We start from the raw sequence: 23,878 nt of genomic DNA on the forward strand, positions 1-23,878 counted from the left end.
ACAGCTCCTTTCAGCTTTTGCTCCACTGAGCAGTCTAGATCGTCCATGATCCGTTCTGTTGCCTCTAGCCAATATTCTGCCACATTTGGGGCTACTCCAGATACACCCCTAAATACTTCTGCTCCGTTGGCCCGGAGTCGCTCTGATATAGACCCCCTATTCACTGTCCCAGTACTAGCTCCAGCAACTCTTTCTAAAACCCTTAACATGGCTTGGGACAAAGCGTCATCCCTCGCAGCCCGATCATAAGACCCAGTCTCCATTGCTTATGGCACAGATGCCTCCTCAGCTGGCCTATGCCCTGAGGATGAAGATTCAGCTTGCACCCTTCCGCGACCACGTCCGCGGTCTCTTCCACGAACTCCTCTTGTACTCATATCGACTTATCTGTTTTACGAATTTTATGAAATTAGTATAATGTTCCACTGTTTATTAAGAAAATGTCTTATGGAAATGTAGCAGTTCAAGAATTGTTTTCGTATCGTCGTAGTCTAGTTACAGTCTCATTTCTACCGTTTCACAGTTTTCCCCTATCTACAGTATCATAGTAGAGTCTCAGTACTATTCATAATATCATATCATTATCATATATCGTAAAGAAAATATACTTACAGACTTGGTGCCGGGGATTCAGTGCGCCACTTCTTTCTCCAATCCAAAACTTGAAAACCATGTTTTTGATCACCGAAAATAGAAATTTGAAAACTTTGATTTGAAAACACCCTTTATTTTGAACTCTTGATTTAAAACAGAAAAATTTGGACCATTTTAACATGTATACTCTGTAAAACATCTTTGAAAAGAATTTCCAAAAATCATTTCCAAAAATACCCTTCTTAGGCCTAAGTTTTCGAAAATTTTTTGAACTCGATCCACAGCCGAGTTGTTGTAACCTATGATCTGATACCACTAAATGTAACACCCCAAACCCAGCACAGACGTTATGGCCGGATCTGACGTGCCACATTGGAGTTGAAAACCCACGTTCCGTTTTAGTGTTTTAAAAACCATATTTTTTTGATGAGTTAACAAAGTGTATGGAAGCTGAGCACCAGGTAGGTATCCGAGACAGAGGAGGTGAGCCATGAAGGCCGCTTAAGTACCAAACTCTTTGATTGGATCCAATCCTAGACATGCCCACAACCATAGCCACACTTTGTTATATCGTGTTTAAATTCGTTTAAGTAGACGTCTTTGATAAATCGATTAATCGTGGCATTGAGATATTCTGAAAACAAGTATCGTTTTGAAAACACGTCCTAAGTCTAGCCCATTTGAATAATTATCAACCAGGTTTAAAGCTATTAAAAATAAAATAATCCCGAAAAGAAATAAAAGGAAAGTTAAAATGGCCTTATTACAACCCAAAAATAAATAATAATTAAAGGAAATTTAATGAAAACCAACGCTTATTTTAAAGCCCAAAGACGATCACCGTGGCTACTCTGAATCCCCTCCGGCCGAAGTCCCCACATTAAGGCTCAACTGCGAGGTTAAGGAAAGGGGGTGAGTTTGGAAACTCAGTGTGCAACAAGCCCCTTTCAGAGCCCGAAACAATAACAGCCTGTTGGGCCTAAGCCTAAATCCAATCTCAACATGTACTGGGCCGTAGCCCTTTTCATATTTCATATTACTAGGCCGAAGCCTTTACTGTAACTGGTATGGCCCATAGGCCCATTTCAATATCACATGTAATGTCAATGAGAGAATGCAAGCCCATTTGGGGAGACTACTCAACCCACCATCTGCTACTCTCCACAAGTACCAACCAACACAACATGTGGGGATTAACTCGACCCACCCCGCCATAACTCTCCACTGGCAGCATAGCTGCTTTATCATATAACTGGAGGCCTAGCCTCTTTTAATAACTGGGGTATAAGCCCTTTAATAACTAGGGCATAAGCCCTTTTGCATTTCCTCCATCCATATAAAAGCCCAACCCAATGCATTTATGAATACATCATGTGCATATCATACATATCATGTGCATAGCATACATGTCATGTACATATCATACATACCATGTTTACTAAAATCCCATGTATCAAAATTCACATTTAAACCCTAGGGGTATAATGGTCATTTTTACTTAGGGGCAAAAACGATCATTTTCATATTATAAGGGTAATATCGTAATTTTACCAAAATTTAGGGATTTTTCCATGTTCATCATCAATTACTAACTATTCATTTGTTTAAACAACGTTTCTGGCCCACTTTTAAAGAAACCGATTATTAGGCCTAAAACCCCTAATGGGCCCTACTTAGCCGATTTTGTCATCTAGGCCCATTTAGCCCATATCCATAACAGTATTAACAGTCTTAACATGCAATTTAATTGATTTCCATTTTCTACCAATTTTTCCCGAATGGGCCTAAAAGCCTATTGGGCCCTATTGCAGCCCCTCGAGGTCCAACTTACCGTGAATGCCAAAAATCATGATCTTACCGTTTCCAATGTTCCTGATAATCATCACAACGAATCTAACTAACTAATGAGCATTTGCTTGCTCACAAGTCCTTGAAATGCCAGAATTTCGGCATTTATCGCTTTAAGCTATGAAAAAGGGTTCGTTACAGACCTGTTTGGCGATATTCCTCGACGAAATCTCCTACACGATTTCTCCTATATTTATCGTTAATAATCAACTTCCCATAATTGAACCAAACCAAAAATCATCTAATATTAATACTTACACATTCGACCACCATCCATAATGGCCTTAGGAATCTTACCTTGCCACGATTGATGACTAGGTCTAGCCACTCCGGTGATCCAAGCTACTCCAAGTCGACACTACACCTTGCTGTTCCTCTGCTAAATAAACCACAAAAATATTAAAAGAAGACCCCATAAAGCCTATACCCATATTCGGCCACCTCCCTAAATTAGAGGGGTTTCGGCTTTTGGCCAAAAGTTACTCTAGGAATCGTTTAGAGTTCGAGCACTTACCACAGTCTTTCTTCTCTTGAATCCATACGCCTAAAAGGTAAAGGAATTGAATGCCAACAATTGAAAATGAAAGAAAAGGTTGCTGGTCACAAAGAATCGACACCTCCTATCTTCACTGATTTCGGCTTTTTGCAGTATCTCGGTAGAAGTAGAGATAAAGGAAAGAAACAATGGGTGAATGGAAGGAATAGTGGGCTGGTTTGAAAGAAGGAGAATGAAGAAAAGATGAAAGAAGAGATGGTAGATTCGGCTGCAAAAGAAAAAGAGAGAAAGAGACTAATCCTCCAGGAAAAAAACGGCACACAAATACCTAAGTGCCGAAAATCCCTAACTAAACCCCTATGCCGAAAATCCCCCCTCCAATCTCCCTTATTCGGCCAACTCTATCTTCATATCAAATCCCTAAAATCTCTCCCCTTATCCCTCCTTAATCCATGCATTTGACTTGATCCAAACTCTCATCTTACAGAATCCACTTGGATTCCAACACTTACCCTTCCTGCACATAAAAATAAATACTCTTACTTGCCAACACAGGGAATCGATCCCCTGTCTTCCCTTATGCTTCACACGCCACCATTTTAGGAGCTTAGTGGCGTCACCCTTGCCACTTTACTAAAGCTCTTTTTGTGATACATTTTACCCACAACTTTATATAAAGGCACCTAGCCAGAACCCCTAACTCCTAAGTCCAAAATTTAAAAATTCTACCGGGTTTTGGCCAACTCATGGGCCTTCCATAAGCCCATTTACATACCCAAATTATGAATTCCATAATCACATACCAAATTTTAGAAACTTACTTAAAATATCAAGAATCGCGAAAAACCCGAAAATCAGGATGTTACAAGAACAATATTTTTGACTTGAAGAAGTGAACAAACATTAAATGCATCCTAATGATATCCTAGGACCTGTTTAAAACTGAAAAGTACTTGACCAACTTTATCCAATCAAAAATTTTTCTGTCAAATCATATACAGGTCGCTTGTTACAAAAATGTACTTCATCCAGACAACATATGTACATTTGTAGCTGTTGTATTTCATCCGGGTAACATATATACTGTTGTTTGTTGCCACCTTTAATACTCCTCCTTGGCTACAAGACAATAGACTCCAATTTGCTTCTTCAAATACTCGAACCTGGTGGCAGCTAACGGCTTGGTCAAAATTTTTTCCAATTGAACTTCTGAGCGGCAATGGACCAAGCTAATCTCATTTGACAATTCTGCCTCCCTCACAAAATGGTATTTGATCTTGAAATGCTTAGTTTTGCCACGAAACACAGGGTTCTTGGTAATTGCAACAGCTGACTGATTGTCAACTTTGATCTTTGTTGCTGCTTGACCAGTATTCAAGTCATCCAACAACTTTTTAAGCCAAATTGCTTGATTAACAACAGTAGCAGTTGCAATATACTCATCCTCTGCAGTGGATTGAGCTACTATCTGTTGTTTCTTTAAACTCCAGCTAAAAAATCCTGATCCTAGAGTGAAGAAATATCCTGATGTACTCTTCATGTCATCAACTGAGCCGCCCAATCACTATCTAAATAACCAACCAGCTTCAGTTTTTCAACTGTCGCAAACTTCACACCATAACCTAAGGTTCCTTTGACCTACCTTAAGACTCTTTTTATAGCTTTAAAATGAGCTGCATTGCAACAATGCATGAATCTCGATAGAAGACTAACAGCATACAAGATGTCTGGCATTGTTGCTATCAAATAGAGTAGATAGACAATCAAGCTCCTATACCTCTTTTCATCCACTCGATCATACTCACTGGTGCTTGAGAGTTTGGCTTGCACTTTGACATGCTAAATTTGCTTAGAACTTTCTGTACAAATGTTTGTTGGCTTATGAAAATGCCATGCTCATTCTGATTCACTTACATACCAAGGAAGTAGGTCATCAAACCTAAATCAGTCATCTCAAAAACATTTTGCATCTGCCTTTTGAATTCTTCAATCAGCTCATTTCTACAACCAGTAACCAATAAGTCATCCATATAAAGTGAGACTAACCTTGACAGTTATGCATCAATCCTATCATACTAGGCCATTGGAGCCTGTTTTAGGCCATACAAAGCCTTCTCAAGCTTGTAGACTTTGTGTTCTTCATCAGCAACCTTAAATCCATCAGGCTGCTCTATGAAGATTTCTTCCTTGAGAACTCCATTCAGAAATGCTAATTTGTCATCCAATTGATGGACTTTCCACTGCTTCTGAGCAACTAAGGCAAATAACAGCCTTATGGTGTCTAACCTTGCAACAGGTGCAAAGGTTTCAAAGAAATCAACTCCTTACTGCTGACTATACCCCTTCACAACCAGCCTAGCCTTATGCTTGTTCATAGACCCATCAGCATTGTTCTTGGTTCTGAACACCCATTTTACACTTATAATCTTCCTACTTACTGGCCTATCAACCAGCTTCCATGTGTCATTCTTATGGATCATTTCCATTTTAGCTTCCATGGCCCTTTTCCAACATTATTCTTTAGCAGCCTCTTCAAAATTTGAAGGTTCAACAATTGCAACATTACATCTTTGGTATATGTCTGTAATGGTTCTGGTGCCTCTCATAGGAGCATCATCAAAGTCTTCATTACTAGTCTCGTTTTCAACTAGTTCCAAGCTGTTGTCAACATGATCTTCTTCAGTCAAATTTGCATCAGCATTGTTCCAGCTCCAAAACTTCTCTTCATCAAATATAACATCCCTACTCACTAATATTTTCTTTGTCGAAGGATCATACACTCTATAGCCCTTCTTAGCGCTGCTGTAGCCAACAAATATTCCTAGAACAGCCTTTTTCTCGAGCTTGGTTCTCCTTTTAGCTGGAATAAGAACATAGCAAACACAGCCAAACGCCTTTAGGTGTGAAACAGAAGGCTTAATTTCATACCAGGCTTCAAAAGGAGTCTTTTCTTTCACAGCATGAATTGACAGCTTGTTGAGCAAGTAGACTGAGGTATTGATAGCCTCAGCCCAAATTTTGCTTGGCAGCTTGCTCTCAAATAGCAAACATCTAGCCATATCAAGTACAGTTCTATTCTTCCTCTCACATACTCTATTTTGCTAAGGAGTATAGACTATTGTTAGCTTATGGTGAATCCCAGCTTGCTCACACAGTTTCTGAAACCTTTTAGACAGGTACTCAGTGCCATTGTCAGTTCTTAAAGCCTTAATCTTGCAGCCAGGCTGATTCTCAGCCAATGCCTTGAATTTGTTGAAGGCTTCAAACATTTCAGACTTATGCTTCAAGAAATAAACCCAGTAAAACCTGGTCAGATCATCAATAAACAGCACAAAATACTTACTGTCATTTAAGAAAGTGGTCTTCATTGGTCCACAGACATCAGAATGGACTAAATTAAGCCTTTCTTAAGCCCTCCATGCCACATTAACAGGAAAAGGTAACCTGGTTTGCTTACCAAGCTGGAAAACCTTACAGACAGTGTCTTTGGCTTCAACTTTTGACATGTTTTCAACCAAGTTCAACTTGTGCAACTGACCAAGTGACTTGTAATTAGCATGGCCTAATCTCCTGTTCCATAGACCATCATTATCAACAAGGCTGGTGTAAGCCTTCTTCTCAAGTTGATTGATATCAAGCATAAAACACCTATCAGTCATTGCTACTATGACCAACTCCTGACCATAAGAGTCTTCAACAATGCATGAGTCATTCTTAAAAGCAAGTGAGTAACCTTTTTCTACAAGTTGACCAACACTAAGTAGATTCTGATTTATGTTGGGCACAAAAAGTATATCAGAAATCACTTTGTTACCTGACTTTGTGTTGATCACTACATTTCCCCTGCCTTTAGCTTCAATCAGGTTCCTATTACCAATCCTGATTTTTGAGGCAAAGCTTCTATCGAGCTCATTGAACAGTCTTTCATCAGCTGTTATATGGTATGTACATCCACTATCTACTAGCCAGAAACATCTGACCTTGCTTGAGGTTGCAAAGCAGGAGGCTGTAAAAACATGATCCTCTTGAGCTTGAAGATCCTCAACAGCCTGAGCTTGCATTTGTTGCTGAGCTTGTGCCTTCCATTTGTTTTTGCACACCCTCTCAACATGTCCTAACTGTTTGCAGCTCCTACACTGAACATCTGGTCTGTGCCAGCAGTTCTTCTCCAAATGTGAAGTCTTCTTGCAGTGAATGCATGGTGGAAACCTCTTCTTCCTGCATCTCTCCTTGATTTCTCCCTTCTATCGACCTAAGGTTTCTTCCCCTTTTGACTAGAACCTGAGCCTTTCTTGGCCTTTTCTTGGAAAGCTCTTTTAGAATGCTCTTCCTGCCTGTTGGCCCTCCTTTGCTCAAGTGCATATAGGGAATTTACCAACTCAGACAATGAGATGGCTGATAAATCCGTTGAGTTCTCCAATGAAGAAATATTTGACTCAAATTTCTCAAGGAGAGTTGTAATGACCTTTTTAACAACTTTGCTCTCACTGAAATCATCACCAAGGAGCCTAATGTTGTTGACTATAGCCATTATCCTATCAGAGTACTGCTTGATGGTATTTGACTCCCTCATCTTCAGGTTCTTAAAATCCCTTCTAAGGTTGATTAGTTGCAGCTACCTTGTCTTGCTTGACCCCATAAACTCCTTCTTTAGCTTCTGCCATGCTTGCTTTGACGAGTCACAAGCTATTATCCGAGTGAAGATCACATCAGATACTCTATTTTGCAAGTAAGCCATTGCTTTATTCTTCTTGGCACACTCTTCACTTTGTTGCCTCATTTGAGCAATGGTTGGATTGGCCATCAATAGAGGTGGTTTAGCATCATTCTCGATCACACTCCACAAATCATGTGCTTGAAGGTATGTCTTTATCTTAACTACGCAAATGTGGTAGTTTTCACCAGCAAACACAGGTGGTGGTGGTGGTGTAAAACTCATCCTTGCAGCAAACAAACAGACCAACAAAAAACAACTTCTGCTTCTTTTTTCTCAAACATAACTCACCAACAAAACACAACCAAAGTCCTTAAAGACTTAGGCTCTTGATACCATTTGTTGGGTTTTTCACACAGGAAAAAAAACAGAACCAAGTTATCCGGATGAAATATGAAGCTCTTGTTGAAGCTAGAGTAACAAAGCAATAATTCCAAATAAAGTATAAAGTAAGTTTGAGATTCAAGGACTTGAGAGTTGTAACCAAACAAACTGAAGCAAAAGGGATGAGAAATTAAGAGAACAAAATTGGCTACATTCATTACATTGATCATCAATATATGATGTACATAAAAAGAACTATTACATTAGAAAAACAATATTTTTGACTTGAAGAAGTGAACAAACATTAAACACATCCTAATGATATCCTAGGACCTGTCTAAAACTGGAAAGTACTTGACCAACTTTATCAAGTCAGAAAGTTTTCTGTCAAATCATATACAGGTCGCTTGTTACAAAAACGTACTTCATCTGGACAACATATGTACATTTGTAGCTGCTGTATTTCATCCAGGTAACATACATACTACTGTTTGTTACCACCTTTAACAATTTCTCTTACCTTCATTCCATTTCTTATAACCTTTACAGGGACATTGTGGCTACATACTCGATTGAGGCAAAGAAACTAGGTTTAAGGATCCTGGAGTTGCTTTCTGAAGGCTTGGGGCTTGGTTCAGGGTTCTTTGGGGATAAACTAAGGGAATCGTTGTTACTATCAGTGAACCATTACCCGCCATGCTTGGATCCAAGCTTGACCCTTGGAGTATCTAGACATTGTGACCCTAACCCTTTAACTATTCTACATTAGGGAGATGTATATGGACTTCAAGTCTTCAAGGATAGGGAATGGATTGGTGTGGAGCCTTTGCATAACGTATTTGTGGTTAACATAGGTCATCAGTTGCAGGTATATCTTAATTAAGTCTACATAGACATCTCTCGATTCGGCCTATTGACATTTTCATGTTGGAGGCTGTTAAATTGGTGCCCCATAGCTTGACCTGATTTGAACTAACTATATGTTGGATTTGTTTGTACTTTGAATAGATTATCAGTAACAACAAGTTGAAGAGTACTGAACATCAGGCGGTGACGAACTCGAGAGTTGCTCGAACGACGGCGGCCTTTTTTATTAACCCACTTGATTATTGCGTTAGAGAGCCTGATAAATCTCTAATCGGCACCGACGAGTCTCCAACTTACAGGCCTTTCCAGTTCAAAGAATTTCTGCTTAACTACTTACGCTTGATGGGGAACCCTGAAAAATGCCTGGAACCTTTTGAACTACATGCTTGATTAATGGCTCTGGACCACCTCCACAGCTTCCATAGCTTACCTCTTGTAAACTCAAATTGTTATTAAATGATTATGGCAAAGACACCTTGCTATGTACTTTGATTGTTTTGGGGAATGTATTGGGTGAAAACCCCCCAAATATTTTAGGATCAAACATAAATCCCACTGGTTAAGCTGTACAATCATAGTACAAGTATATAATCGCACATGTACGTATATATTTCTGGGTTATTTGCAGTGCCATGAATGACTCATTTTCCTTCAGAGATTCACATATTTGTAAATCAGTAACACCGTGTTGAAGGGTGCAGAACATTGGGCCGTGATGAACTCAATGCTCAGATATTGGTCCCTTTCCGGTGACAGCATTGTAGATCCTGCAAAATCTCTTGTTTTTGTGTTTCATCACAACTTGTTATTATACATTGCTATTTGCCACAAGTGTATACTTTGCCTATGTGACAATAATTAATTGATCTAATTCTAACATTTTAGGATCAATGTGTCAATACGTAGGATATTCCTTTTCCTTTTAAGTTTTGTCTTATTAATTTGTCTTACCATCAAGGTCAAGTGCCAGTCATAATCAATGATTTAATTAATAAAACATTGACTATATTATGATTACTTCGTAAAAAAAGGAATCTATATAATACTATGCAACTTGTTTTTTTCCCTGATATGCATATATTGGATTTTTTCAATTGGCTGAGCATCGTAGATGAACCCTTTATATTGTTACGAAAGTTTGCATCATAATTATCCAAAACAGATCAAAGATCTCAAGAACTTGAACATTCAAGAGATGGAGAAGCTTGTTTCAAGCTGGTTCAATAATAAAACCTTGCCCCAGTCTTACATATTTCCCCCTGAAACAAGGCCTGGGAACCACGTCATTCCTAGATGCAATACCATTCCGGTAGTTGACCTCAGCAAGGCGTTGGCTTATGAACGAACTGCTGTAGTTCAACAGATTTTAGAAGCTAGCCACGAGTTCGGATTTTTCCAGGTCAATGGCCTTTTTTGCTTTAGAAAATTACAATTTTTTTGCAGTCAAATAATCATATTGTTCTTCTTGAAACAGGTGATTAACCATGGAGTTTCAGAAAACCTGGTTAATGACACCATGAATGTTTTCAAGGAGTTCTTCGAGTTGCCTGCTGAGGACAAGGCCGGAATCTACTCTGAGGATCTGAAAAGGCCTTGCAGGCTTTACACAAGCAGTCCAAACTTTAATAGCGAAAAGGTTCACCTATGGCGTGACAGTTTGAGACACCCTTGTCATCCTTTAAAAGAATGCATCAAAATTTGGCCTCCAAAGCCAACTAGATATAGGTACTAAAAACCCTGCACTTACATACATGATTGTCATTTCCTCACTTCTCTTGACCTTCATTCCATTGCTTATAACCTTAGCAGGGAAATTGTGGCTGCATATTCAATTGAGGCAAAGAAACTGGGTTTAAGGATCCTGGAGTTGCTTTCTGAAGGCTTGGGGCTTGGTTCAGGGTTCTTTGGGAATAAACTAAGTGAATCAACTGTACTATCATTGAACCATTACCCGCCATGCCCAGATCCAAGCTTGACCCTTGGAGTATCTAAACATTGCGACCCTAACCTGTTAACTATTTTACTTCAGGGAGATGTGTATGGGCTCCAAGTCCTCAAAGATGGGGAATGGATTGGTGTTGAGCCTTTGCATAATGCATTTGTGGTTAACATAGGCCATCAGTTGGAGGTACATATCTTTCCTTCCTTAAATATATCAAACTAGACTTGTCTCGTCTCGTCTTATGTTCATGCTGAAGCCTGAACTTGATCCGAACTAACAATATGTTGGATTGGTTTGCACTTTTGCATAGATTATCAGTAACAACAAGCTGAAGAGTGCTGAACATCGTGCCGTGACAAACTCGAAAGTTGTCCGAACGACAGCCGCCTTCTTTATCAGCCCATCTGATGATTGCATTATAGAGCCTGCTAAATCTCTTATTGGCACCGATGAGTCTCCGGTTTACAGGGCTTTCGAGTTCAAAGAGTTTTTGCTTAACTACATATACATGGAGGGGAACTTTGAAAAAAGTGTGGAGCCTTTTAAATTACATGGTTGATCATTCATTTCCATAACTTTACCTCTTGTTATTGAATCAAACTGTACTTTATAATGATTATGGCAAAAGCACTTTGCTATGTACTTTGAATGTGTTAGGGAATGTATTGGGTAACAAAATCCCAAAATAGTTACTATTTAGGATCAAAACATAAACCCCCACTGTTTAAGTGGTCAATTGATTATGGTATACAAGAATATAACATTTCCACTTTTTTCTTTAATATCCCAATGTCTGTTCATCCAATTTGGGCTCAGTTGGGCATCTTCTTTGACTCTTGTTGAAATTAATTTTGAAACAAAAATGTCTGTTCATGGATAAGCTTATTTCAAGCTGGAATAAGGATCAATCTTTGCCTGAATCTTTACAAATTCCCTTCACATGTAAGACCTGTCAAGCTGTTTGTTCCAAGGTGCAACACCGTGCCGGTGATCTATGTGATACGCTTGTCATCTTTTAAGAGGACTACATTGAGTTATGATCACTGTAGTTCAAGACCTGTGATTACGAACTTGGAAAAATTCACCTCTGGCATGATGTTCTAAGATATCCTCATAATTCTTTAGAGGAGTACATCGAATTTTGGCCTCGAAAGTCCCCCCGGTTACTGGTATTTATATGCCTAAAAACCGATTTTTGAGCTGCTTCAGGTTTATCGTTGGCCTAATGACTTAATAATAACTTTGCAGAGAGGTAGTAGCAACATATCAAATTGAAGCAAAGAAATTAGGACTAAGAATCCTTGAGTTGCTTTGTGAAGGCATAGGCATCTAACACGGGTACTTTGAACAGGAACTAACCAAAGATCAGCAACTAGGGGCTAACCATTATCCACCATGCCCTGAACCAAGTTTAACTCTAGGAATTCCTACATATTTTGACCCTGATCTCTTAACCATCCTACTTTAAGGACATATAAGTGGCCTTCAGGTCTTAAAAGATGGGGAATGGATCTGTGTTGAGCCTATTCCTAATGCATTTGTAGTTAACATAGGCTACGAATTACAGTTATACATATATATGTGTGTGTGTGTGTGTGTGTGTGTATTTGTGGGTTATTTGCAGGGTCATGAAAGGCTAATTTGTCTTACCATCAAGGTCAAATGTCAATCATGATCAATGATTCAATTAATAAAAACATTTACTATATTATGATTACTTCATCGAAAAAAAAAAGAAAAAATAAAAAAAAGAACAAAACAAGAGAATCTATACATATTATTATGATTGTCTTCAAGTAGTTGCAGACTCATACATCATTTTGTGGGATTAATTTATACCAATTAGTCCTTTTCTGAAAAGGACTATTCAACTTATTTTTGTCCCTGATATACATAATCTTGTATTTTTCCAATTGTCTAAGAATCCTATATGAACCCTTTAAATTGCTACTAATATTTCCATCATGATCATCAAAAACAAGATAAAAAATCTCAAAAAAACTTCGACATTCAAGTAATGGAGAAGCTTGTTTCAAGCTGGTTCAATAATAAAACCTTACCCCAATCCTACATATTCCCCCCTGAAACAAGGCCTGGTAACCATATCATTCCTAGAAGCAATACCATTCCGGTAATCGACCTCGGCAACGCGTCGGCTCATGACCGAACCCTCGTAGTGCAACAGATTCTAAAAGCTAGCCAAGAGTTCGGATTTTTCCAGGTCAATGGCCCTTTTTTTTCTTTAGAAAATTACAAATATTCTTATTTTTGCAAGTCAAATTCAATCATATTGTTTCTTCTTGAAAAGCAGGTAATTAACCATGGAATTTCAGAAGACTTGATGAATGACACCATGAATGTGTTCAAGGAGTTCTTTGAGTTACCGGCCGAAGACAAAGCCGACCTTTATTCCGAGGAGTTCAATAGGCCTTGCAAGCTTTACACAAGCAGTGCTAACTATGATGGTGACAAGGTTCATCTATGGCGTGATAGTTTGAGACACCCTTGTCATCCTTTAGAAGAATGCATCAAAATTTGGCCTCAAAAGCCAACTAGATATAGGTACACTTACATACATAATTGTTATTTGGAGAATATAACTTTTTGCTCATGAACTTGACAACGCCTTTCTACCAATAAATTTTTTTCACTTTGGTCCTTGAATTTAGCAACTAAACCATTTTGGTCCCTGAACTTAAATTTCATCAAGATTTAATTATATGACTAGTGCTACAGGAATAAGACCAGATCGAACAGATTGAGAACTTATTGATATAATGGTTCGAACAAGCAGTTGAACTGATTGACTCGAAAACTACTTGAAATTGGTAAAAATCGAAAACCAATAGTTGAAAAGGTTGAACCAGTCTAATAAAATTTATTATTTTTTAAATATTTTTAGATTTTTAATTGTTTATTTAGTTATTGTTAGTCTAATGATTTGACTGATTAAACTGATTGAATCGAGAATTGGTGGTCTGACCTATTCAACCACCAGTTAGATTATTAAAATCTTGAATGTGGCATTCAACGGTTAGTTGCCAAGTTCAAGGGCATTAGCCCTTGTTATTTCCCCAATTCTCTTGACCTTGATTCCATTGCAGGGAAATTGTGGCTGCATATTCAATTGAAGCAAAGAAACTAGGTTCAAGAATCCTGGATTTGATTTCTGAAGGGTTGGGGCTTGATTTAGGGTACTTTGGTGATAAATTAAGTGAATCAGTTGTAATATCAGTGAACCATTATCCACCATGCCCTGATCCAAGCCTAACCCTTGGAATAGCCAAACATTGTGACCCTAGCCTCTTAACTATTTTACTTCAAGGTGATGTCTTTGGTCTCCAAGTCCTCAATGATGATAAATGGATTGGCGTTGAGCCTTTGCATAATGCATTTGTGGTTAACATTGGCCATCAATTAGAGGTACATTATCTTTCCACTTGTCTCAGCTCGACTTATGTTTGAATTTGATCCGAACTAATAATATGTTGGATTGGTGCATAGGTTGTTAGTAACAACAGGCTGAAGGGAGCTGAACATCGGGTGGTGACGAACTCGACGGTTGCTCGAACAACGGCAGCTATCTTTCTCAACCCATCTGAGGATTGTATTGTAGAGCCTGCTAAATCTCTTATCGGGGCTGATGAGTCTCCGGTTTATAGGGCTTTTAAATTCAAAGAATTTTTGTATAATTATGTAACAATGGGGGGAAATTCTGAAAAAAGTTTGGAACCCTTTAAACTACATGGTTGATCAATAATGTTTAAATTATGGGCCATCTCTGCAAATTCTTCAAAGTTGGGGAGATGTATTGGGTAACAAAATCCCAAAATAGTTACTATCTAGGATCAAAAGAATAAACCTCACTGTTTAAGTGGTCAATTGATTATGGTGTACAAGAATAGATCATTTTCACTTTTTTCTTTAACATCCCAATGCCACATTTGACATTATATACATATGCACATATGAGGGATCTGCTGAACAAAAAGTAATTTTTGTTCCAATTTGGGTTGGTGATTTGCAAGATAAAAAATGAGTTAAATGGTGTCGGAGTTTGACCTCTGAAGCATCCTCCAATGAGAAAAAGGCACCTCCACCACCGGCTGCTTAATAGAGGGGAAGAAGGTTTAGTGTGGAAGCTTAGTTAGTTCAATTAATTCAGAAATCAAGGTTAGTAATCATGATTTTTGTGAACCCAAGCAATTTTTTTTTTATTTGGAGTGAGGTTTTTGGCTTAGACCGAATGTAGAGAGGAGCAAGGATGCTTGCTGCAAACCCTTTTTCAATTAGTTAAATTCTAATGTTAGATAGTACCATGGGTTGAACTTTCTTGTTGAGCATGTTCAACTATATGTGTGATTGCTGAAATTTGAAGTGTACAAATGGCTTGGGTGATTCGGTTTTAAGGGTCTGCTAAATAAAAAAAAATTGATGCAAAGATTTCTTAAATGTGTTAAGGAGAAGGAGGGGTACGAGACAAGAGCAAGGAGCTTCATAAGGAATGAAGCATGAGCTGAACGTTTTGGTAAGTAATTTACTTACAAGTAATGTTTCTTGTATATGCTTATATATATATATATGCATGATTGTTCGAGGCTGTTAATCTTGCTTAGTAAAAATGTATTCACTGTTCATGTATATGGCTTTATGTGTTATGGATAGAAGTTAGGTCAATGTTGCACCCTTCAAATTATATTGTATTCATAATTAAGAATTTTGCTAATTGGGAATGAAACATTGTAGATGTCTTGGTGAATGTGGATCCTTATTTTTGTGGACTTCCGAACTAGGAAAAGCATCACTTGAAGGAAATCCTACTTTTGCGATTGTAAGTATTTATATTGACCACATTCATGTTTCAATATTTATATTCGAGTTATGATTTGTTTCGGTTGTGAAACGGTGTAAATTTTTGTTGTATTTGATGAAATTGAAATTAAACTATAATAGAATGTTTAGTAGAAAAAAAACATGGAAGAACTCGTTGTTGGAACATTTTCAAATATTTATAGTGTTCCAATAACTATAAATGAATGAGTGCAATTAATCAAAAGATTATACTACTTGATTTTTTGAAAAAGAATTATAATGTTCCACTAACTAAAAATCAATGGGTGTACTTAATCAAAAGATTATACTACTTGATTTTTTGAAAAAGAATTATAATTTTTTGATCAATTGCATCCATTCATTTATAGTTATTGGAACACTATAAATATTTGAAAATGTTCCAACAATCTCCTCCCATTTCCAAAATATTTAGATTTTGATATTCTTGGAAATCAATTTGCATAAATGAAGGTACCTTACGATTGAACCTTCATTTAGTGAAAACATCTTAAAGCTAATCGAAATTGCATGGTAGACTAAGCTGTGAACCAACTATTCCATTTGATTAGCTAAACACATCTCACACAATAATTTCAACATCAATCAATGCATAGTATCTACACAGTGAGGATACATTGCTCAGTGTGTAGTCGGCTATTCTCGTTAGTGCAAAACACAAATAGCCATTGGCTTTATTGTATCCTTGATGTTAATTTGCTTGGAACTCGTTTGCACACCAAAGATAGGTGGGGGCGAATATAACCTTAAAGATAGTGGCTTGATACACGCCTTGGAGCCTTGGAACCTTGTCCTATTTCTTTTTTTGTTCGAGTTTCGTTCGTATGTTAGACATTTTCCTCACCGGAGATTTATACTAACACTCATGAGTGTTGAAATGATGCTTGTATATTGAGAGAGGCATGTACAAATGATTTAGTAGGGAAATGAAGCAAGTAGGTGGCAGTCTTGCCATAATTTGAATCGTGGCCATTGAGACCACTATAGCAACATGGTAGCCATGCCACCACTGAACCGTGGCATTTGAGGCCGCTATGGAGTCATAGCAACTTTGCCACTATTGAACTGTGGAAATTAAGGTCATTTTTTAGGCCTTTATTTGACCGTGACAACCGTGTCACTACTGTATTTGCTGCCTAGGGGGGCTCCGGGAGGGGGGGTTCACTATTGTACCATGGGTCTAGTCATTATAATACAAAGGCCATTGAGATCCCTGCAGAACTGTGGTGGTTTGGTATCCGTTCCTAGGTTGATCATAGGCCACTCTTGGATCATATTCATGCATTTAAATGTAAAATTAGGCTCTGTTTGGTAACATGTAAAAGCTTTTCCGTTAAAGGTTTTCAGGCTTTTCTGATGTTTGGTTGGGTGAAAATGATTTCCCAGGTAAAATATTTTACAAACACGGGGAAAAAGAGAGTCCTTTTTTAAGGAAAATGTCTTATCCTTTTGAATTCAGTAAGACATTTTCCGAAAAATGACACATTCTTCTCCCCTTCCCCTTCCCCTTCCTCTTGGGTTGCAAATCAGTTTAGTCAATGAGCTTTTCCGGTTCTTCCTTCATCCAGGTAAGGCTCCTTCTCCTTCTTCCGTTCTTCATTTATTTTCTTTCTTCTGTTCTTCATCTTCTCTTCCAGGTAAAAGTCCGTCGCATATTCTGTTCTTATGGAGATAAGTTTCTACATACCCAACGCCAACACCCAATTTGTTGGTGATGAAAATCGTCCTCCTGCTCAGGTAAGTCTATTGTCACTTCTTTATTAGGAAAATGTGAATTTACAACTAATGATTACTTTGGTGATGCTATGTACCATTACCTTCTAGGTTTTTCGTGAAAAAATCATGTCAGTGGCTGATGTTGGTACTGGAGTTGAGGAAGCTGTTGTCACTTTTGAGGGCATTGCAATCCTCACACCAAGGTAGCACATTAACATTGGGATGAAAAATCACCTAATCAGAACCAATGTGTCATTTGTGTATATTTGATTTTTGGTTTGTTTCTTTTGGTTTATACAATTTTGTTTTCTTCCTTTAAATGTATGACTTAGTATGCTCTTCATACAGGGGTCGGTATAGTGTTAAACTTCATCTGTCATTCTTGCGACTCCAAGGACAGGCTAATGATTTCAAAATTCAATATAGCAGTGTTGTACGTCTTTTTTTGCTTCCCAAGGTTCAATTATTTTACTGATATAAAATAGTAATGTTCATTGGTATAAGAGAGGCAAAATGATAGTGTGGCTGAGATTCTTCAAAATGATGATGATGATGCAGTTGATCCACATCTTGAACGCATTAAGAACGAAACTGGTGTGGATGAAAGTGATGATGAGGTATTTTTTTTCTTTCCCCATCTTTATTTAGGTCTTTAATATGCACATGGTTCTCTGTTTTTGAAATATGCATTGATTACAATTTTCACTTGCTCATCAAGTGACCCCTAAACACATTGGTTTTATTAGTAGTTATAGGAAAAATATCTAAACTGTTAAGTTTAGTTCCCATGCAAAGGTGGCCATGCACGACATGCAAATGTGGTCAAGCTTCTGGAATCGCAGCAAGCAGTGGAGCCATGGTGTGCAGCAACTGAAGTTTGAAGCTGCCAATCTATTTGCTGTTTTAGTTCCATTTCGTTTGTTTTTTGTAATCTAGTTCATGTTGAACTAAGTAGGTAAATGTTTTGATATTGATTGACTGAAAAGTCAGCAATGCAAGTTGTACAAGCTAATCTTGTAAGTTTCAATGCAAATTAGTGGAGTTAGGTAGTTGATTAGGTGATTACTTGTTTGATTTACTAGTTGACTGATATATGTAATGGCTTAATGCCTTGTTGATGTGTTAATGAAAGTTATCAGCTCATTTTCATTCAATCCTTTTTCTCTTTTTCTGTTTTTCACTTGCTAGCTTCATCTTTCTGTTGTTGCTTCCGAGTTTGCTTCTTCACCAAGCCTCGAGGCTTACTACTCAAGCAAGGCTAGAAACAGCTTGCTGCTGCCTCTTGCACCAACAATTGGTATCGAGAGCTCTTGTCTTAGTGGACCTGTTGCTTCAAAACAAAGAACTTGATGGCTTCTTCAGGATTTTCACCAGCAGCCCCACCAGTCTTCAATGGAGAAGGCTTTCACATATGGCTGGTCAAGATGAAGACTTACCTACAGGCCTTCGATCTGTGGGAAGTTGTCAACACAGATACTGAGCCAGCACCACTGAGGGCTAATCCCACAGTAGCTCAGATTAGGCAACATGCTGATGAGAGGACCAAAAGGCACAAAGCCATGTCCTGCATCCAGAACTGTGTGTCAGATGTCATCTTCACCAGAATTATGGCCTGTGAGACTCCAAAACAGGCCTGGGATAAGCTCAAGGAGGAGTTTCAAGGCACTGAGAGAACAAGGCAACAGCAGCTGCTAAACTTGAGAAGGGATTTCGAGAATTTGAAGATGAAGGAAGAAGAAACAGTGAAGCAGTACTCAGATAGAATTATGGCAGTGGTTAACAGCATAAGGCTCCTAGGTGAGCACTTTGATGAGGCAAGAATTGTGGAGAAAGTCCTCTCCACTTTGCCTGAGAGATATGAGGCCAAGATATCCTCTCTAGAGGACTCAAGAGACCTTGCTAGCATCTCTTTGACTGAGCTAATCAACACCTTTTATGCTCAGGAACAAAGAAGAGCTAGTAGAGCTGAAGATCACCAAGAAGGTGCATTTCAAGCCAAGGCCAGAGAAACCTCGAGCACTAATGCTCAAAGAGGCAAAAGGCCCTGGAAAAACAGGCCTAAGCCTGATGCTGCAAGGAGCAATGACCAGCCCTGCAGATATTGCAAGAAGCCTGGCCATCCAGAAGACAGATGCTGGTTTAGGCCAGATGCAGTATGCCAACACTGCAAGAAGAAGGGCCATGTTGAAAGGGTCTGCAAAAACAGAAGTAAGCCAAGGCAGAATCAATTTCAGCAGTCAAAGGTTGAAGCTCGAGTAGCTGAGGACAGTAGTGACCAAGAAGAACAGGTCTTTGCTGTTTCCTGTGTAGCTTCTGAGAAGAAATGCTCTAAAGGCTGGTTGCTAGACAGTGGTTGCACTAACCACATGTCACCAGATGCCTCCTTGTTTAAAACCTTGGACAAAAGTTATAAAACCAAGGTCAAGGTTGGAAATGGTCAGTTTATAAGGGCTGAAGGAAGAGGAGAAGTGCTGATATGTACTCCCACAGGCAACAAGATCATTCCAAATGTGCTGTTGGTACCACAGATTGACAGAAACCTTCTCAGCATAGCTCAACTGCTCGAGAAAGGTTACTCTGTTGTGTTCAAGGATAAACAATGCCATATTACTGATCCAAGTGGATCAAGCCTTATGACAGTCACAATGACTGATAAATGCTTTGAGGTTCACTGGGCAAATGACTCAAACTCAGCATACACAGCCTCTGTTGAAGACTCCAAGCTTTGGCATCAAAGGCTTGGACATGCCAACTTCAGATCAATGGCTCGATTGGCCAAAGAGGGCTTGGCAGAGAACTTCATCAGCTCAGTGGAGCATGATGATGTGTGTGAAGTTTGCCAAATGGGGAAACAGGCAAGACTGCCATTTCCTACAAATTCAACCTGGAGAGCTACTGAAAGACTGCAGCTGGTGCACTCTGATGTATGTGGCCCGATGAGGACTGAATCACTCAGCAAAAACAGGTATTTCATCCTCTTTATTGATGACCTTACAAGGTTTTGCTGGATTTTCTTTTTAAAACACAAGTCTGAGGTAGCTCAAGTGTTTGTGAAGTTTAAAAATGCTGTAGAAACAGAAACAGGTTGCAAGTTGAAATCGATAAGGACTGATAATGGCACTGAGTACACTTCAGCTCAGTTTCAAGCCATTTGCAATGATGCTGGTATCAAACATCAGCTTATAAATGTCTACACACCTCAGCAGAATGGGGTAGCTGAAAGAAAGAATAGAAGTCTGATGGATATGGCCAGATGTCTGCTGTTTGAGAAGAAACTGCCCAAGACCATGTGGGCTGAGGCAGTAAACACTGCTGTTTACCTTCAGAACAGGCTTCCTACTAAAGCTCTTGCATCCGAGACACCTTTCGAGGCTTGGTCTGGTTTCAAACCTTCCTTGGCACATCTGAAGGTGTTTGGTTGCCTGTGTTATGCACAAATACCAGCAGCAAAGAGAGACAAGCTCTCTAAAAGGGCTCAACCAGGTGTTCTAGTAGGCTACAGCTCAGTCAAGAAGGGCTACAGGGTTCTGGATCCCTTGATAAACAAAGTCCAAGTGAGCAGAGATGTCATCTTTGATGAAAAAGCCTACTGGAATTGGGAGAAAAATGAGCCAGAAGCAGTTTCAGAAAACCTAGTGCCTAATCAAGCCGAACTTGAGCAGCTAAAACCTGAAATGGATGTTGATGATGTGCCTGTGAGAGGCACAAGGCCCCTAGATGATATTTATGAAAGGGCACAGGTTGCAATAGCAGAACCTAGCAGTTTTGAAGAGGCTGAGGCAGATGAAGGCTGGAAACTAGCTATGGTCAATGAAATCAACATGATTGAAAAGAACCAGACATGGGAGCTTGTTGATAAACCTGCTGGAAAGAAGACCATTGGAGTAAAATGGGTCTATCGAGTAAAACAGAATGCAGATGGCAGTCTGAACAAGCTAAAAGCCAGGCTTGTTGTCAAAGGATTTAGCCAAAGGTATGGTCTGGACTATCTGGAGACATTTGCACCAGTAGCCAGGCTTGACACAGTTAGAATGATAGTTGCCTTGGCTGCTCAACATCAGTGGACCATTCATCAGCTTGATGTTAAGTCTGCATTTCTCAATGGCTTCCTGGAAGAAGAGATCTACATCGAGTAGCCTCAAGGATTTGTGATCACTGGCAAAGAACACATGGTGTACAGACTGAAAAAGGCTTTATATGGCCTGAAACAGGCTCCTCGAGCCTGGTATGCTCGAATTGACTCTTACTTGCTGAGTTTGGAATTTGAGAGAAGTCCCAGTGAACCAACACTGTATGTGAAGAAGAACCAAGCTCAAACTCAGCTTATTCTGTCACTCTATGTTGATGATCTACTGATAACTGGAGGAGATGGAAGAATGCTGGAAGATTTCAAAAGAAAAATGATGGAAATGTTTGAAATGTCTGATTTAGGCAGAATGAACTACTTCCTTGGAATGGAAGTGAACCAAACAGAAAAGGGAATCTTTCTTTGTCAGAGTTCTTTTACTATGAAGATCCTGGACAAGTTCTCTATGAAGAACTGCAAGCCAACAAGCACACCAATGGCTGTTGGAGCGAAGCTTTCAAGGCAAGGAAGTGGTGAACCAATTTGTGAGACCATGTACAAGAGTCTCATTGGTAGTCTGTTGTATTTGACTGCCACAAGGCCCGATATCATGTTTGCTGTTAGTATGCTATCAAGATACATGAATTGCTGCAATGATCAGCACTTTCGAGCAGCTAAAAGAGTGCTGAGATACATCAAAGGCACCATTGGTCATGGTGTATTGTTCAAAAGGGCTGAAAACATGAAGCTAATAGGCTATGTTGATAGTGACTGGGCTGGATCAAGTGATGACATGAGAAGCACATCCGGATATGCATTCAGTCTTGGCTCAGGCATGTTTTGCTGGAGTTCTAAGAAACAAAGTCTGGTGGCACAATCAATAGCAGAAGCTGAATATGTTGCTGCTGCATCTGCTGTGAACCAAGCCATATGGCTTAGAAAAATCTTGACTGATTTAAACCAAAACCAAAAGGAGGCAACAGAGATTTATTGTGACAACAAATCTGCTGTTGCAATTGCAAAAAATCCCATTTTTCATGGCAGAACCAAGCACTTCAATATTAAGTTGCATGTTATAAGGGAGATGGAACAAGCTCATGAAATCGAGCTGATTCATTGCAACTCAGAAGTGCAAATTGCTGATATCTTCACAAAGGCACTTAATGTGTCTAAATTTGTTAAATTCAAAAGGGAATTAGGTGTTACTAGCATGGAAACTAAGGAGGAGTGTTAAGTTTAGTTCCCATGCAAAGGTGGCCATGCACGACATGCAAAGGTGGTCAAGCTTCTGGAATCGCAGCAAGCAGTGGAGCCATGGTGTGCAGCAACTGAAGTTTGAAGCTGCCAATCTATTTGCTGTTTTAGTTCCATTTCGTTTGTTTTTTGTAATCTAGTTCATGTTGAACTAAGTAGGTAAATGTTTTGATATTGATTGACTAAAAAGTCAGCAATGCAAGTTGTACAAGCTAATCTTGTAAGTTTCAATGCAAATTAGTGGAGTTAGGTAGTTGATTAGGTGATTACTTGTTTGATTTACTAGTTGACTGATATATGTAATGGCTTAATGCCTTGTTGATGTGTTAATGAAAGTTATCAGCTCATTTTCATTCAATCCTTTTTCTCTTTTTCTGTTTTTCACTTGCTAGCTTCATCTTTCTGTTGTTGCTTCCGAGTTTGCTTCTTCACCAAGCCTCGAGGCTTACTACTCAAGCAAGGCTAGAAACAGCTTGCTGCTGCCTCTTGCACCAACATAAACACATTCTAGATATTGACATCTGAGCTATTAGCTTCTGGCTATCCCTATTGATGAAGTTGTAAATGCAAGATGAGGACATTGTTATTGACAAGGACGACGAAGGTTCTCCAAACTGATGATTCTGGGGAGAAAGAATCTGATGCTAGTGAAAGTGGAAATGAGAAAGAGGTAAGTCATTTTGTTCCTTCACATAGTTTATTCTTGTAAATGGAAATTGTCGACAAAGTATAATTTGGTATCTCACATTGAATTGCCAATTATAGAAACCTGCGAAAAAGGATCAAAGGAAGGAAGCTGCTGTTGCTGCAGCTTCCTCTTCTTCTAAAGAAAGTAAGAAGAAAGGTAGAGATGGACAAGATGATGGAAAGAAGAAGAAAAGGAAAATGAAGAATCCTAATGCACCAAAGAGGGCAATGACCGGCTTCTTCTATTTTTCACAGGCAGAAAGGGAGGCGGGTCTTATATATATACACACACATTTATAGTGAAGAAATAGGGCAACCAATGAACCGAATCCCTTGATTTGTAATGCTCATCTGCATTAAAACACACTATTTCGACTTACATATCTATCTACAGTGAGTAAATTTGGTAACACCTTTGGCTCTACGTCAAAGGTTTAACTTTGCAGGCTGCCTTAATCTGATGTATCAGACAGATAAACAGCAAGAACCACAATTATATCAAACTTTGCAGCTTCTTAA

General features: G+C 38.9%; 4 protein-coding genes across 8 annotated transcripts; all 4 read left to right on the forward strand.

Annotated features, from left to right (window-relative positions):
* The first annotated feature begins 8,416 nt into the window (after nt 1–8,416).
* Nucleotides 8,417–9,233, forward strand: LOC107894588 (hyoscyamine 6-dioxygenase-like). The gene is made up of 4 exons (XM_016819847.1): nt 8,417–8,448; nt 8,526–8,700; nt 8,746–8,844; nt 8,985–9,233. The coding sequence occupies exons 1-4, from the start codon at nt 8,417–8,419 to the stop codon at nt 9,231–9,233; spliced, it is 555 nt and encodes a 184-aa protein (XP_016675336.1).
* Nucleotides 9,234–9,939: 706 nt separating this feature from the next.
* Nucleotides 9,940–11,567, forward strand: LOC107893907 (hyoscyamine 6-dioxygenase). 4 transcript variants are annotated; one of them, XM_016819053.2, is made up of 5 exons: nt 9,940–10,242; nt 10,318–10,568; nt 10,650–10,773; nt 10,873–10,971; nt 11,096–11,567. In XM_016819053.2, exons 1-5 carry the CDS (start codon nt 9,955–9,957, stop codon nt 11,342–11,344), a joined length of 1,011 nt encoding a protein of 336 aa, XP_016674542.2. In that variant the 5' UTR covers nt 9,940–9,954; the 3' UTR covers nt 11,345–11,567. The 4 variants fall into 4 exon arrangements, with proteins under 4 accessions (XP_016674542.2, XP_016674540.2, XP_040930911.1 ...); XM_041074977.1 differs by having other exon boundaries at nt 9,942–10,242; nt 10,653–10,773; XM_016819051.2 differs by having other exon boundaries at nt 9,941–10,242; nt 10,650–10,971.
* A 1,173-nt stretch (nt 11,568–12,740) lies between these two features.
* LOC107893905 (hyoscyamine 6-dioxygenase) lies at nt 12,741–14,713 on the forward strand. Its single transcript, XM_016819049.2, has 4 exons — nt 12,741–13,006; nt 13,097–13,347; nt 13,890–14,208; nt 14,290–14,713. The coding sequence occupies exons 1-4, from the start codon at nt 12,803–12,805 to the stop codon at nt 14,536–14,538; spliced, it is 1,023 nt and encodes a 340-aa protein (XP_016674538.1). The 5' UTR covers nt 12,741–12,802; the 3' UTR covers nt 14,539–14,713.
* A 133-nt stretch (nt 14,714–14,846) lies between these two features.
* Nucleotides 14,847–23,878, forward strand: LOC107894587 (FACT complex subunit SSRP1). Of its 2 annotated transcripts, XM_041074978.1 has the most exons (9): nt 14,847–15,313; nt 15,532–15,616; nt 17,023–17,204; nt 17,274–17,373; nt 17,461–17,555; nt 17,701–17,809; nt 17,911–17,969; nt 23,231–23,342; nt 23,438–23,878. In XM_041074978.1, exons 4-9 carry the CDS (start codon nt 17,302–17,304, stop codon nt 23,657–23,659), a joined length of 669 nt encoding a protein of 222 aa, XP_040930912.1. In that variant the 5' UTR covers nt 14,847–15,313; nt 15,532–15,616; nt 17,023–17,204; nt 17,274–17,301; the 3' UTR covers nt 23,660–23,878. The 2 variants fall into 2 exon arrangements, with proteins under 2 accessions (XP_040930912.1, XP_040930913.1); XM_041074979.1 differs by having other exon boundaries at nt 17,023–17,373; nt 17,701–17,785.

The sequence above is a fragment of the Gossypium hirsutum genome, chromosome A08 (genome assembly GCF_007990345.1).
Source record: "Gossypium hirsutum isolate 1008001.06 chromosome A08, Gossypium_hirsutum_v2.1, whole genome shotgun sequence".
Lineage (NCBI taxonomy): Eukaryota > Viridiplantae > Streptophyta > Magnoliopsida > Malvales > Malvaceae > Gossypium > Gossypium hirsutum.

What these genes read in the sequence shown, in the direction of transcription:
- LOC107894588 (XM_016819847.1), top strand. Translation starts at nt 8,417, where the DNA reads ATGTACATTTGTAGCTGCTGTATTTCATCCAG. An exon ending in AGCTGCTGTATTTCATCCAG is followed by an intron (nt 8,449 to 8,525) that starts GTAACATACATA and finishes TAACCTTTACAG; the next exon opens with GGACATTGTGGCTACATACT. An exon ending in ACATAGGTCATCAGTTGCAG is followed by an intron (nt 8,845 to 8,984) that starts GTATATCTTAAT and finishes TACTTTGAATAG; the next exon opens with ATTATCAGTAACAACAAGTT.
- LOC107893907 (XM_016819051.2), top strand. Translation starts at nt 9,955, where the DNA reads ATGAACCCTTTATATTGTTACGAAAGTTTGCATCATAATTATCCAAAA. An exon ending in ACGAGTTCGGATTTTTCCAG is followed by an intron (nt 10,243 to 10,317) that starts GTCAATGGCCTT and finishes TTCTTGAAACAG; the next exon opens with GTGATTAACCATGGAGTTTC. An exon ending in CCAAAGCCAACTAGATATAG is followed by an intron (nt 10,569 to 10,649) that starts GTACTAAAAACC and finishes TTATAACCTTAG; the next exon opens with CAGGGAAATTGTGGCTGCAT.
- LOC107893905 (XM_016819049.2), top strand. Translation starts at nt 12,803, where the DNA reads ATGGAGAAGCTTGTTTCAAGCTGGTTCAATAATAAAACCTTACCCCAA. An exon ending in AAGAGTTCGGATTTTTCCAG is followed by an intron (nt 13,007 to 13,096) that starts GTCAATGGCCCT and finishes CTTGAAAAGCAG; the next exon opens with GTAATTAACCATGGAATTTC. An exon ending in ACATTGGCCATCAATTAGAG is followed by an intron (nt 14,209 to 14,289) that starts GTACATTATCTT and finishes ATTGGTGCATAG; the next exon opens with GTTGTTAGTAACAACAGGCT.
- LOC107894587 (XM_041074978.1), top strand. Translation starts at nt 17,302, where the DNA reads ATGGAGATAAGTTTCTACATACCCAACGCCAACACCCAATTTGTTGGT. An exon ending in TGGATGAAAGTGATGATGAG is followed by an intron (nt 17,970 to 23,230) that starts GTATTTTTTTTC and finishes CTATTGATGAAG; the next exon opens with TTGTAAATGCAAGATGAGGA. An exon ending in AAAGTGGAAATGAGAAAGAG is followed by an intron (nt 23,343 to 23,437) that starts GTAAGTCATTTT and finishes TGCCAATTATAG; the next exon opens with AAACCTGCGAAAAAGGATCA.